Source organism: Tupaia chinensis, unplaced genomic scaffold (genome assembly GCF_000334495.1).
Source record: "Tupaia chinensis unplaced genomic scaffold, TupChi_1.0 Scaffold000458_2, whole genome shotgun sequence".
NCBI classification, from domain to species: Eukaryota; Metazoa; Chordata; class Mammalia; order Scandentia; family Tupaiidae; genus Tupaia; species Tupaia belangeri.
In genome coordinates, this window is record NW_006159967.1 from 248,982 (window position 1) to 260,777 (window position 11,796).

The 11,796-nt window shown below is 39.8% G+C and overlaps 1 protein-coding gene across 1 annotated transcript in view; it reads left to right on the forward strand.

The window, feature by feature from the left end:
- Nucleotides 1-7: 7 nt before the first annotated feature.
- VWA8 (von Willebrand factor A domain containing 8) overlaps nucleotides 8-11,796 on the forward strand; it is a gene marked incomplete at its 5' end in the record, with an annotated part of 402,506 nt that continues 390,717 nt past the window's right edge. Inside the window, 1 exon segment of the mRNA XM_006155509.3 lies at nucleotides 8-119. Coding sequence (XP_006155571.2) covers nucleotides 8-119 — 112 coding nt within the window.

Below are 11,796 nucleotides of genomic sequence, written 5' to 3' on the forward strand. Positions count from 1 at the left end.
CGGCGCGGCCTCGCGGCGCGTGCGGCTACTTCTGCGGCAGGTGGTGCGGGGCAGGCCGGGCGGCGGCGGGCAGCGGCCGGAGATCAGAGTGCTGCACTCTGGGGCGGGGGCTGACACAGGTAACCGGAGCGCCCCCTCAGCTCTCCCCGCCGCCCCTGTGCTGCGCGCTGGGCCCCGGGCCCCGCGCGTCGTGCACCCCCTCCCTACTACTTCCGTGCGCTTGTAAGGAGCGCTTGCTGCGCGTGAGCGGAGAGGTGGAGGTTCTAGTCCCGACCTCGCCGCCCTAACTGCTGACTAACGCGGGGCAAATCATTTGCACTCTTTGGGACTCATTCTGTAACCGGAGTCTGGACCAAGGTTTCTGATCACCTAGAATAGTGCTTTCGACTTTCCTCACTCCTGCTTTTAGCCCCAGAATTGTAGCTTGGATTTAGTACACGCAGAGGTTAACCCAGCAGCCCTGAGGAGTTGTAGAAAGGTGGACTTGACCTTGACCCCTGTGTCCCAAAGGCCTGGAAGCTGGTCTGTGCAAAGTTCCAGCCTGAGCTTGTGGCAGCTTAGAAGTGTGCATTCCCACCAGAGAACCCTCAGTCGACATTGTTTTAAGTGTACCCACAAGCCTTTCCACGTCTTACAGTTTTCCTCTCGCAAAGCTTCACATATTCTTGGTGCTGAAAGGCTCTAAGTGAAATATACAATTGAGGTCATTGAGACCTAAATGGGAAAAGTGACTTGCTAGACTTGCTAGAATCACATTTTTAAAAAAGTGTATTTATTCCTTCCTAGAGTGCATATATGAGAGAGAGACAAAGACCGAGACAGACTGCCCCAGTAGGGTCCTCATACTGCAGTTGCCCCTGAGCCTCAGCTGGCCAGACCATAAGGCATGCACATGCCTGGCGAGGACTCCACACTCAAACCTGAAACCTTTCCATGTGAGTCACCCTCACAGAGCACTGCGTTTTACCACTGTGCCTAGAATCACATTTCTAAGCTCAATACCTTTGGCTCTACCTGAGCTGGTTCTATAGGGATCCTTTTTGTTAAATGTTGGGATTAGAGTATTTGCAGACTACTGGTGAGTAAGGAAGGGATGTCTGTTGATGCTGTTCTTGAATGGTAAAATGATTCCTCGCAAGATTTTGTCAATGGCACTGTTGCTTAGAATAGCCGAGATTTTCATTATAAAATTGTAGGTTTCATTGTACCTCTTGTCTTCTCCTCACCCCAGCCCCCACACCCCAATAATTTTCCTGGCAGTAATGAATAAGTTTGCATCCCATGCATTTATTTCATTTTTTTCATCCATTCATGAACATGGTGGTAGATGTGTGCAGAGACCAGAAAATAATTTTAAACAATGCCTAATTAAGAAAACATTTATTTAAAATATAATTTATTTTTATCAAATGATTATTGAATACCTGGTGGATTCAAGATTTCTTTTTGGCACTGGCAATATAATGATTATAACAGGCCCTGCACTCAAAAAGGAAAAAAAAAGTTTTGTAGACTAAATAGTAGTCTTCAAATATTTTTCTCTTTTGCGTGCTAAGACGATTTTGCAAATATGTATCCTTTTGCACATTTTTAGGTTGATACCTAGATTTTTCTTGTTATGTATGAATAGTTGCAAAGGGTGACATTTCTTTTTTTTTTTCCTTTTTCTTTTTCTGGAGAGGTTTTCGCTATAGGCATGTGCACTCGCTAGACAGACAGAGACAGAGAGACAGAAAGTGAGAAATCACCCCCCAAGGGGATGGCCACGCCACAATCCCTTCTCCATTCTCCTCTCAGGATCTTGGGCACACATGCACACGTGCCCGGCGTGAGTTTAAGCCACCGAGTCCAGGACTTGAACCACGATTGACTATGTGGGAGTCCAGCGACATAGCCATTATGCTAACTGCTGGTCCCTTAAGAGTGACATTTCTAATATGTTGTAAATACAGACATTTAAAAGAAAAATAGTTCCAGTTGTCTTTAAGGTGTATCTTTTAAGTGGAAATAGAATACTCTAGTGATTTTAAAAAATTATTTTAAAAAATTTATTTATTCCATGGGTCAGACTGAAAAACAGAGACAGTGAGAGAGAGTAAGAGGATACAGCATCCCTTCCCCACAAGGGTCCTGACACTTCCATCCTGACTTTCAGCCAGTCAAGATCATGGACAGGTGCATGCCACACAAACTTAGGGAGCTCTCTGGTCATCAGTAGGCAAACCTCCATATGGGTGGGCCTCACAGAATATTTTACCACCATCTAGTCTTTGCTACTATGTTTATTTTGAAAGTAGATAGAAAAGCTTTAACTGTTAGCAAATGTTTTTTATTCCTTTATCATGTTGAATATGTGTTAGAATTATATTTACTTCTCATAATTTTTTGTATATATTTTTTGAGGGAAAAAAACTCACCTTTGTAGCAATTGTAAATTGTATAGTAAAGTGGTTTTTAGTGCATTAAAAATGTTGCACAACTGTCACTACTGTGTAATTCCAGAACATTTCATCACCTCTCCCAAAAATACTGTAAACATTAACCAACATTTTCATATCTCTTCCTTTCCCCTAGTGTTCCCTGTCTCTAGTAACCACTATTATACTCTCTCCTTCTACGTAGACAGTATTTTAGCTTCCACAAATGAGTGAGGATATGCAGTATTTATCTCTGTTCTTGACTTTTCTTACTTAACATAATGCTCTCTACTTGTCAATCTTTTTTTTTTTTTTAAAAAGAGATTTTTGCTATAGGGAGTGTGGGATTGTTGGAGAGACAGAGACAGAAAGTGAGAAATCACCCCATAATGGAGATGACCACGCCACAATCCCTTTCTCTTCCATTCTCCTCTCAGGATTTTGGGCACACATGCACATGCTTCTGGCTTGAGTTTCAAGCTGCTGGCGTCCAGGACTCGAACCACAGTCAACCATGTGGGAGTGGTTGTGCCTTAACCACTATGCCATCTGCTGGTCTCAATATTTCATTCTTTGAAATGGCAGAAGAGTATTCCACTGATCCTATATATTATAAATCATCATAATAATATATATAAATTATAATTTATAATATATGTATTTCTTTATTCATCTGGTGATGTACATGTAGGGTGATTCCTTATTTTGGCTATTGTAAATAGGGCTGTAGTGAACATGGGAATTTAGGTATCTTCAAAATACAGATTGCCTTCTCTTTAGATACATACTCAGTAGTAGGATTCCTAGGTTATAAGGTAGTTCTATTTTTAGGTTTTTGAAGAAACTTCATACAGTATTTTATATAATGATTTTACTAGTTTATTGTCCCACAGTGTGTAAAAATTCTCTTTCTTTCCCATCCTTGCTAGCATTTCTTATTTTGTGTCTTTTTGATAATTGCCATTCTAAGTGAGGAGAGTTGATACCTGATTATCAGTTTGATTTGCATTTCTATCACTAATTCGATGATTAGTGATGTTGAGCATTGTTCCTGTACTTTCTGGCCATTCAAATGTCTTTTGAGAAATGTCTATATTCAGATAATGTACCCATTTTTAAGATGTGTGTGTGTGTGTATGTTTTTGCTGTTAAGTTGTTTGAGTTACTTGTAGGTTGTGTATATTAATTTGTTGTCAGATGAATAATTTGAAAAAATTTTTCTCATTCTGTAGGTTATCTCTTTACTCGCTTGATTGTTCCTTTTGTTGTGAAGCTTCTTAGTTTCATATAATCCCATTTGTTTATTTTTGCCTTCATCGCCTATGCTTTTGATGTCTTAACAACAACCAAAAAAAACTCTGCCCAGACTAATGTCCTAAAGTGTTTTTCCTTTGCTTTCTTCCAGTATATCCATAGTTTCAGGTCCTACATTTAAGTTTTTGGCCCATTTTGAGTTTTTGTTTGTTTGTTTGTTTTTTGGTGCGAGATAGAGGTCTAGTTTTATTTTATTTTATTTGTGATAGATATTTGGTTTTCCTAGTACTATTTATGGAAGAGACTCTCCTAATCTCAGTGTGACTATCACTGGTGTTTTAGACAAAAATCATATGTGTTTATGTTGATTTACTTCTGGGTTCTCTGTTCTGTTCCATTGATCTATTTGTCAGTTTTTATGCCTCTACCATGCTGTCTTCTTTACTATTGTTTCATGGTGTATTTGAAATCTGATAGCGTGATGCCACTACCTTCATCATTTTTCTCAGAACCGTTTTAGTTCTTTGGGATCTTTTGTGGTTCTGTAAAATTTTATACTTTTTTTATATTTCTGTGAAGGATGCCATTGGTATTTTTTTTCTTTTTCTTTTTTTTTTTTTGAGAGATTTTCGCTATAGGGCGCGTTTGCTCGCCAGACAGAGACATAGAGACAGAAAGCGAGAAATCACCCCCCGGGGGGATGGTCACGCCGTAATCCCTTCTCCTCCATTCTGCTCTCGGGATTTTGGGCACGCACGCACACACGCCCGGCGTGAGTTCTAAGCCACCGGGTCTGGGACGTGAACCGCGGGCGACTACGTGGGAATCCAGCGACATAGCCATTACGCTAACTGCTGGTTCCCGCCATTGGTATTTTGATAGGCACTGGATTGAATCTATAGATTACTTTCAGTAGTATGGATATTTCAAAAATATTTGTTCATCTGATCAATGAACTTATTTTTCCTCTTTTTGTGACTTCTTCAGTTTCTTTCAGCAGTGTTTTATGGTTTCATTGTAGAGATCTTTCACCCTCATGGTTAAATTTATTACTAGGTATTTCATTCTTTTTTCTTCTTCTTTCTTTTAGTAGCTATTATAGATGGGATTGACTTCCTGCTTTATTTTTTAGTTAATTTGTTATTGGTATATAGTAATGCTACTAATTTTGTATGTTTTGATATCCTACAATTTCCTCAATTTTTATGTGTTTTCTAAGAGTTGTTTGGTAGATTCTTTAGGTTTTTGTACTTGTAAAATCATGTCATCTGTAAACATGGTCAGTGTGACCTTCTCCCAATAAGGAGGCTTTTTACATTTTTAAAAATTTTTAAAAAGATTATTATTTTTTAAATAATTATTTTATTTAACTTTATTTATTTATCTATTTTAATTTGATCAGAAAGGGACAGAATAAGAGAGAGAGAGAGAGAGAGAGAGAGAGAGAGAGTAAGAGAGAGAAGGAAAATGAGAAAGCAAGCCACCATGTCCGGGACTCGAACTGTGATCAGCCATATGGGAATCCAGTGTCCTTAACTACCATGCCACCTTCCAGCCCCTAAAAAATGAATTATTTAGTTTCTTTTCTTTCTTTCTTTTTTTTTTTCTTGAGAGTTTTTAGGGCATGTTTTTAGGGCACTGGAGAGGCAGAGCGAGATGGAGAGAGAAAAAGTGAGTAATCACCCCCCCACCCCACCCCACCTTGGGATGGCCACCTCACAGTCCCTTCTACTCCATTCTCCTCTTGGGATTTGGGCACACATGCACATCTGCCTCGTGCAAGTTTCAAGTTTCTGGGTCTGGGACTCAAACTGCAGTTGGCCATGTGGGAACCCAGTGCCTTAACCACTATACCACCTGCTGGCACCGGAATTATTTAATTTTAATTTTATTTATTATCATTATTATTTCACCAGAGAGGAGGGGGGGAGAGAGAGAGAGAGAAAGCGAAAGAGAAAAGAGAGAGGGAAAGTAAGAAAAGAAAAGAAAACAAAACAAAAAAAACACCAGTTCCAGGACTAAGACTGTGGTTGGCCATGTGAGAGTCCAGCACCTTAACCACCACCTGCCAGCTCCTGGAGGTCTTTATTTCTTTGTCTTACCTAATTGCTCTGGTGAGGACTTCAAGTACCATGTTGAGTAGGAGTGGTGAAAGTAGCCATATTTGCTTCATTCCAATTCTTAGAGGAAAATCTTTAAACTTCTCTCCATTCAGCATGTTAGGTGTGGGTTTGTCATATTTGACTATTATTGTGTAAAGGTACATTCTTCCTGTACCTAATTTGTTGAGAATTTTTATTGTGAAACCATGTTGAATTTTTATCAAATGCATTTTCTTTGTCTATTTAGATGATCATATTTTTTGTGTGTTTGAACCATCCTTGTATCCTTAGGATAAATTCTACTTGTTCATGGTTTATACGTTTTATACATTTTTGATTTGCTTTTGTGTTTGATTTGTTAGTATTTTATTAAGGTTGTTTTTTTATTTTGTTTTGTTTTTAAGTTTTGGTATGGGGCATGTGAGTTCTCCTGAGAGAAAGAAAGAGAGAGGAAAGTAACAAAGCACCCCCAGGGGCAATGGCCAAACTACAGTCCCTTCTCCTCCATTCTCTTCTTGGAATTTTGGACATGCACATACTTGGGCATGGTGTGTTTTTTCAAGCCACTGGAATTGGGAATTGAACCATACAGCTGGCCATGTGCTACCGTAACCTCCCCACTACTGGCTGGCCCTTTTTAAGGATTTTTGAATCTATGTTCATCAGAGATACTGGTTTGTAGTTTTCATTTTTTGTTGTGTCCTTGTCTGTTTTTGGTATTGGCATAATCTTACCTCATTGATTGAGTTTGGAAGAATCCCTTCCTTTGAATTATTTTGGAATAGTTGTAGAAAATTAATGTTAATTCTTTAAAAGTTTCGTAGAATTCAGAGTGAAACTATGGTCCTGGGCTTTTTTAGATAGGGAAACTTTATTACTAATTCAATCTCATTTACTTATTGGTCTGCTCAGGTTTTCTATTTCTTTCTGGTTCAATCTTGGCAAGTTGTAAATGTCCACAAATTTATCAAATTCTTTATCTTTTTCTTTTTTTCTAATGCCACAGGATATGTGCACACGAGAGGAAAAAGGAAGAGAGAACGAGAGAGAAAGAACCCTACAGTAAGGCCTGTAAGGTCACTCTTTAATCCTTTTTCCACCATTTCTACATCCCATCAAGATCTCGGGCATGTACATTTGTGCCCAGTGTGTATTTCAGGTCACCAGGGACAGGATTAGAACTGTGTTTCTCCATGTAGGATCTGGTTCCCTCTGTGTAGCATTTAACCACTGCACTAGGGGTCAGCCCAGGAATTTATCAGTTTTTTTTACAGATTTTCCATTTATTGGCATATAGTTGTTCATAATAGTCTGTAACGATCCTTTGTATTTTTTTTTTTTTTTCGCTATAGGGTGCGTGCGCTCGCCAGACAGACAGAGAGAGACATAGAGACAGAAAGCGAGAAATCACCCCCCAGGGGGGATGGCCACGCCGCAAGCCCTTCTCCATTCTCCTCTCGGATCTGGGGCACGCGCGCACACGCGCCCGGCATGAGTTTTAAGCCACCGGGTCCGGGACGCGAACCACGGTCGACTACATGAGAGTCCAGTGACCTAGCCATTACGCTAACTGCTGGTTCCCATGATCCTTTGTATTTTTGAAGTATCAGTTGTTATGTCTTTCAGCTATGATTTTATCTTTCAGCTTTGATTTTATCTTTCTGCTATGATTTTATTTATTGTAATCTACTCTCATTTTTTTCATAGTTTAGCTAATGGTTTGTCAATTTTGCTTATTTTTTCTAAAAAACAGCTTTTCAATTCTTTTTTTTTTTTGGTTTCAAATTCATTTATTTCTGCTTGGATCTTTATTATTTCTTTCTTTATGTTTTTTTTTTTTTTTTTTTTTTTTTTTTTTTTTTTTTTTTTTTTAAGTTTTGTTTGTTCTTGGTTTTCTAGCTCCGGGAGGTATATTGATCGGTTGTTTATTTGAAATCTTTCTGCTTTTTCAATGTAGACATTTATTGCTATAAAATTCCCTCTTACTACTGCTTTTACTGTATCCTGCGGATTTTTTTTTTTTTTTCGGTTTTGTTTTTGTTTCCTTTAGGGCACATGTGTTTGTTGGAGAGAGAGAGAGAAAGAGAGAAGTCACCCCCCAGGGGGATGACCACACTGCAGTCCCTTCCCCTTCATTCTCCTCTTGGAATTTTGGGCATGCATGCACATGTGCCTGGCATTTTCAAGCTGCTAGTTCTGGAGTTGGCCTTGTGGGATCCGGTGCCTTAACTTCCATGCCATCTGTTGGTCTTTCCACAGGTTTTGATATGTTGTGTTTTTATTTTGATTTGTTTCAATACGTTTTAAAGTTTCCTTCTTAATTTCTTTATTGACCCAGTAGTCATTCAGGAGGTTACTTCTTAATTTTCACGCACTTACACAGTTTCCAAAGTTTCTGTTGTTATTGATTTCTAGTTTGGTTCCATTGTGGTCTGTACTAAATATGATTTTGATTCTTTAAAATTTCTTGACACTGGGACCAGCAGTTGGTGTATTGGCTGTGTCTCTGGACTCCCATGTGGTTGACCACGGTTTGAGTCCCGGACCCGGTGGCTTGAAACTCACGTGGGCGCATGTGAGTGTGTGCCCAAGATCCTGAGGGGAGAATGGAGAAGGGTGTGGCCATCCCCCCGGGGTATGATATCTTGCTTTCTGTCTCTCTCTCTGTCTTTCCTGCAAGCGCATGCACCCTATAGTAAAATCCTCTCCAAAAAAAATTAAAAAATTGTTGACACTTGTTTATCATGGTCTATCTTGGAGAACTCTACATGTACCAATGAGAAAAATGTGTATTCTGCATGCAGCTATTGGTTGTAATATTTTGTAAGTGTCTATTAAATCTATTTAAATCTGATATTTAGGTGGCTCAATGCAGCATATGGCTGTGGATGGTGTTGCCCCTCAATCCCCATAAGAAATAGGTGGGGTGGTGGGATCCAGGTCTCTCCTAATGTTTAGCTGTGTTCTGGGGTTGCTTGTCTAACTGATTCCACAGAATGGGTGTAGGGGAGAGCAGTGAGGCTATTACAGAGCTTCCGTGCTTTGGAGGTTGTGGATGGGGTTGTATTCTCTTTTCCTGTGGGATTCTCTATTGCTGTGGGATACAGGCTGGTATGGTGGAAAGATGGCTTTGTACAACAACAGCCGGAATTGGGGAAAGTACCATGTGGCCTGGATGCCTCCTCTAGGGCAATTCATGATGTAGACCCCTCACTGCTTCCCAAACTTGGCTCAGGGGCCTATAAAGACTGTATGATTCCTCTGTAGGAAAGACTTCATATGTCCAAAGTATTAGGGGGTCAATAGGGTGTGGTGGAGGATGGTCCTTACTTTATTTTCATTGTTAAAGTCCCTTCTAGCTCCAAGCGGGATAACTGGTAAAATGGGGGGAGGCAAGTTGGGAGATGTAGGATGCTTGGCATTCCCTTCTATAGGCTATCCTGAGTCTCTGCATTCCACAGTATCTCCACCACATCCTGACAGCACTCCATTGTTTTCTCTGAAACACTCCACCTGAATATCAGATGCTTGTATTTTGTTTTGGTTGCTCTTTGTGGGAGGGAAGTGCATTAGGTGCCACTAGTCAGCCATCTTGCAGAAAGTCTTCACTCCTCATAATTTCATTGTAATATATTTTTATTCATGAAGGATTTTTGTCAACTTTTCTGCAACAAAAAAGTGAAAACATTTCTATTGTTACAATTAGTGCACAATTGTTTAAAAGAACATCATTATGTTCCACATTTTGATGAAAGCTAAAATTTTGTGGAACCATACCTTTAATGACATGAGTGATACTTTTCCTCAGTTGAATGTTCCTCATTCAACTCTATTTCCTGAATATTAGTTATTGCTACAATGTGAGGAATTTTCACATAGCAATACTGGTTCATTTTTCCCAAGTTATATACCAAAAATAGTGTGTTGGTATATTATTAAACAACTTTTTTGTTTTGTTTTGTTTCATTTTTATTTTATTTATTTATTTTTGCTATAGGGCAAGTGTGCTTAGTTGAGAGACAGTGAAAGGGAAAGTGAGAAATTATCTCCCAGATTGCCATGCCACAATCCCTTCTCCTCTACTCTCCTGAGATTTTGGGTGCAGATGCACAGGTGCCTGGTGTGATTTTCAAGCCACCAGCTCTGGCACTTGAACATAGTTGGCCATGTTGGAGTCCAGTGCCTTAACTACCACATCACCTGCTGGTCCCCCAAAAGTTTTGAATGATTTATAAACTGACCATTTAATTAGGACCTTTTTCAGTTTTATTGGTAGCAAAGACTTAGAAACCACCTGACTTGTGAAAGGATGATGGAATCAACCAGTAAAGTCACTAATGCTTAATTTCTGGGTGAGTTATTAAAAAACCTTCAACAAAATATATCAGATGGCTGGGGCCAGCAGATGGCATAGCGGTTACGTTGTTGAACTCAGGACCCACATGGCTGACGGCAGTTTGAGTTCCAGATGCAGTGGCTTGAAAAATCACACCAGGCATTTGAGCATGCACGCCCGAGTCCAGGAGCAGAATGGAAGGAAGGGATTGCAGTGTGGCCATTCCCTCTGGGGTGTTGATTTCTCACTTTCCCTTTTACTGTGTGTGTCTCTTTCTCTCTCTCTCTGGCAGGTGCATGTGCCTCAAGACAAAAACCTTGAAAAAAAAAAAAAAAGATGATCTGTTACTTTCTCACTTCCTAAGTAAGAAAGATAGTCTGTACTATCTAACCATCTAGCCACATTGGACTTTCTGACAGAAAAGTATTCATACCTTTCAATTGAAAATGAATGTATGGGTACCAGCAACTGGTGTAATGGCTGTGTTGCTGGACTCCCATGTAATTGCCCACGGTTAGAGTCCCAGACCTGCTGGCTATGTCAGGGGCGCGTGTGTGTGTGTGTGTGTGTGTGTGTGTGTGTGTGCCCAAGATCCTGAGAGGAGAATAGAGGAGAAGAGATTGCAGCATGGCCATCCCTCCTGGGGGGAGGGGGTGATTTCTTGTTTTCTGTCTCTGTCTCTCTCTGTCTTTCTGGTGTGTATACACGCCCTATAACAAAAACAAAAACAAAAACAAAACATACCCCCAAACCAAAAAAAAATCTCCAAAAAAAATGTATTATATGCATTTGAAGAAATGTTATTTAAAAAAAATTACTGAAAAGTAAATTATGGGACACATTTTATAAGCTAGATTGTAAGTCCATTTAAGCTAAGTATAAAGGAATCTAATTGATATATTGATTATATTGATGTATTTAAATGATCTATGTTATAATATGACTATATAATTTTGCTCTTTTATATAATATTTTATAGTAATGTAATGCTAATTAAAATATATTATGTAATAGCTATGGTATAAGGCTCTGTATTCTTTTATTCGATGTGCAATGAATTTTGTTAATAGGCTTTAGGGAATAATTAAATAAAAATAACGTGTAAAATAGAAGTAGGGCAGGCCAATCCCACGTGGCCAGCTGTGATTTGAGTTCTGGGCCTAGTGGCTTGAAAATTGTGTGCATGTGCACGTGTGCCCCAAATTCCAACAGGATGGGGAAATGGAGGTGAAGGGATTGTGGCATGACCACATCGCATGGGCGGTGGGGGTAGCGCTTTCTTCCTTTCCCTCTTTTTCTCTGTCTCTCCATGTTTCTCTCTAGCAATAGCATATACCCTCCAACATTTTTTTTTGAAGAGGTTTTTGCTATAGGGCACGTGCACTCGCCAGACAGAGAGAGACAGAGAGACAGAAAGCAAGAGATCACCTCCCCGGGGGGGATGGCCACGCTGCAGTCCCTTCTCCTCCATTCTCCTCTTGTGATCTTGGGCATGCACGCACACGTGCCCGGCGTGAGTTTAAGCCACTGGGTCTGGGATGCGAACCGCATTCGGCTACGTGGGAATCCAGTGACATAGCCATTACGCTAACTGCTGATCCCAACTCCAACATTTTTTTTTTTAAAGAGGAAATTTAATTTCTATAGATCTCATGATCAAACTTTTTACATTGCATTTAGTGACACA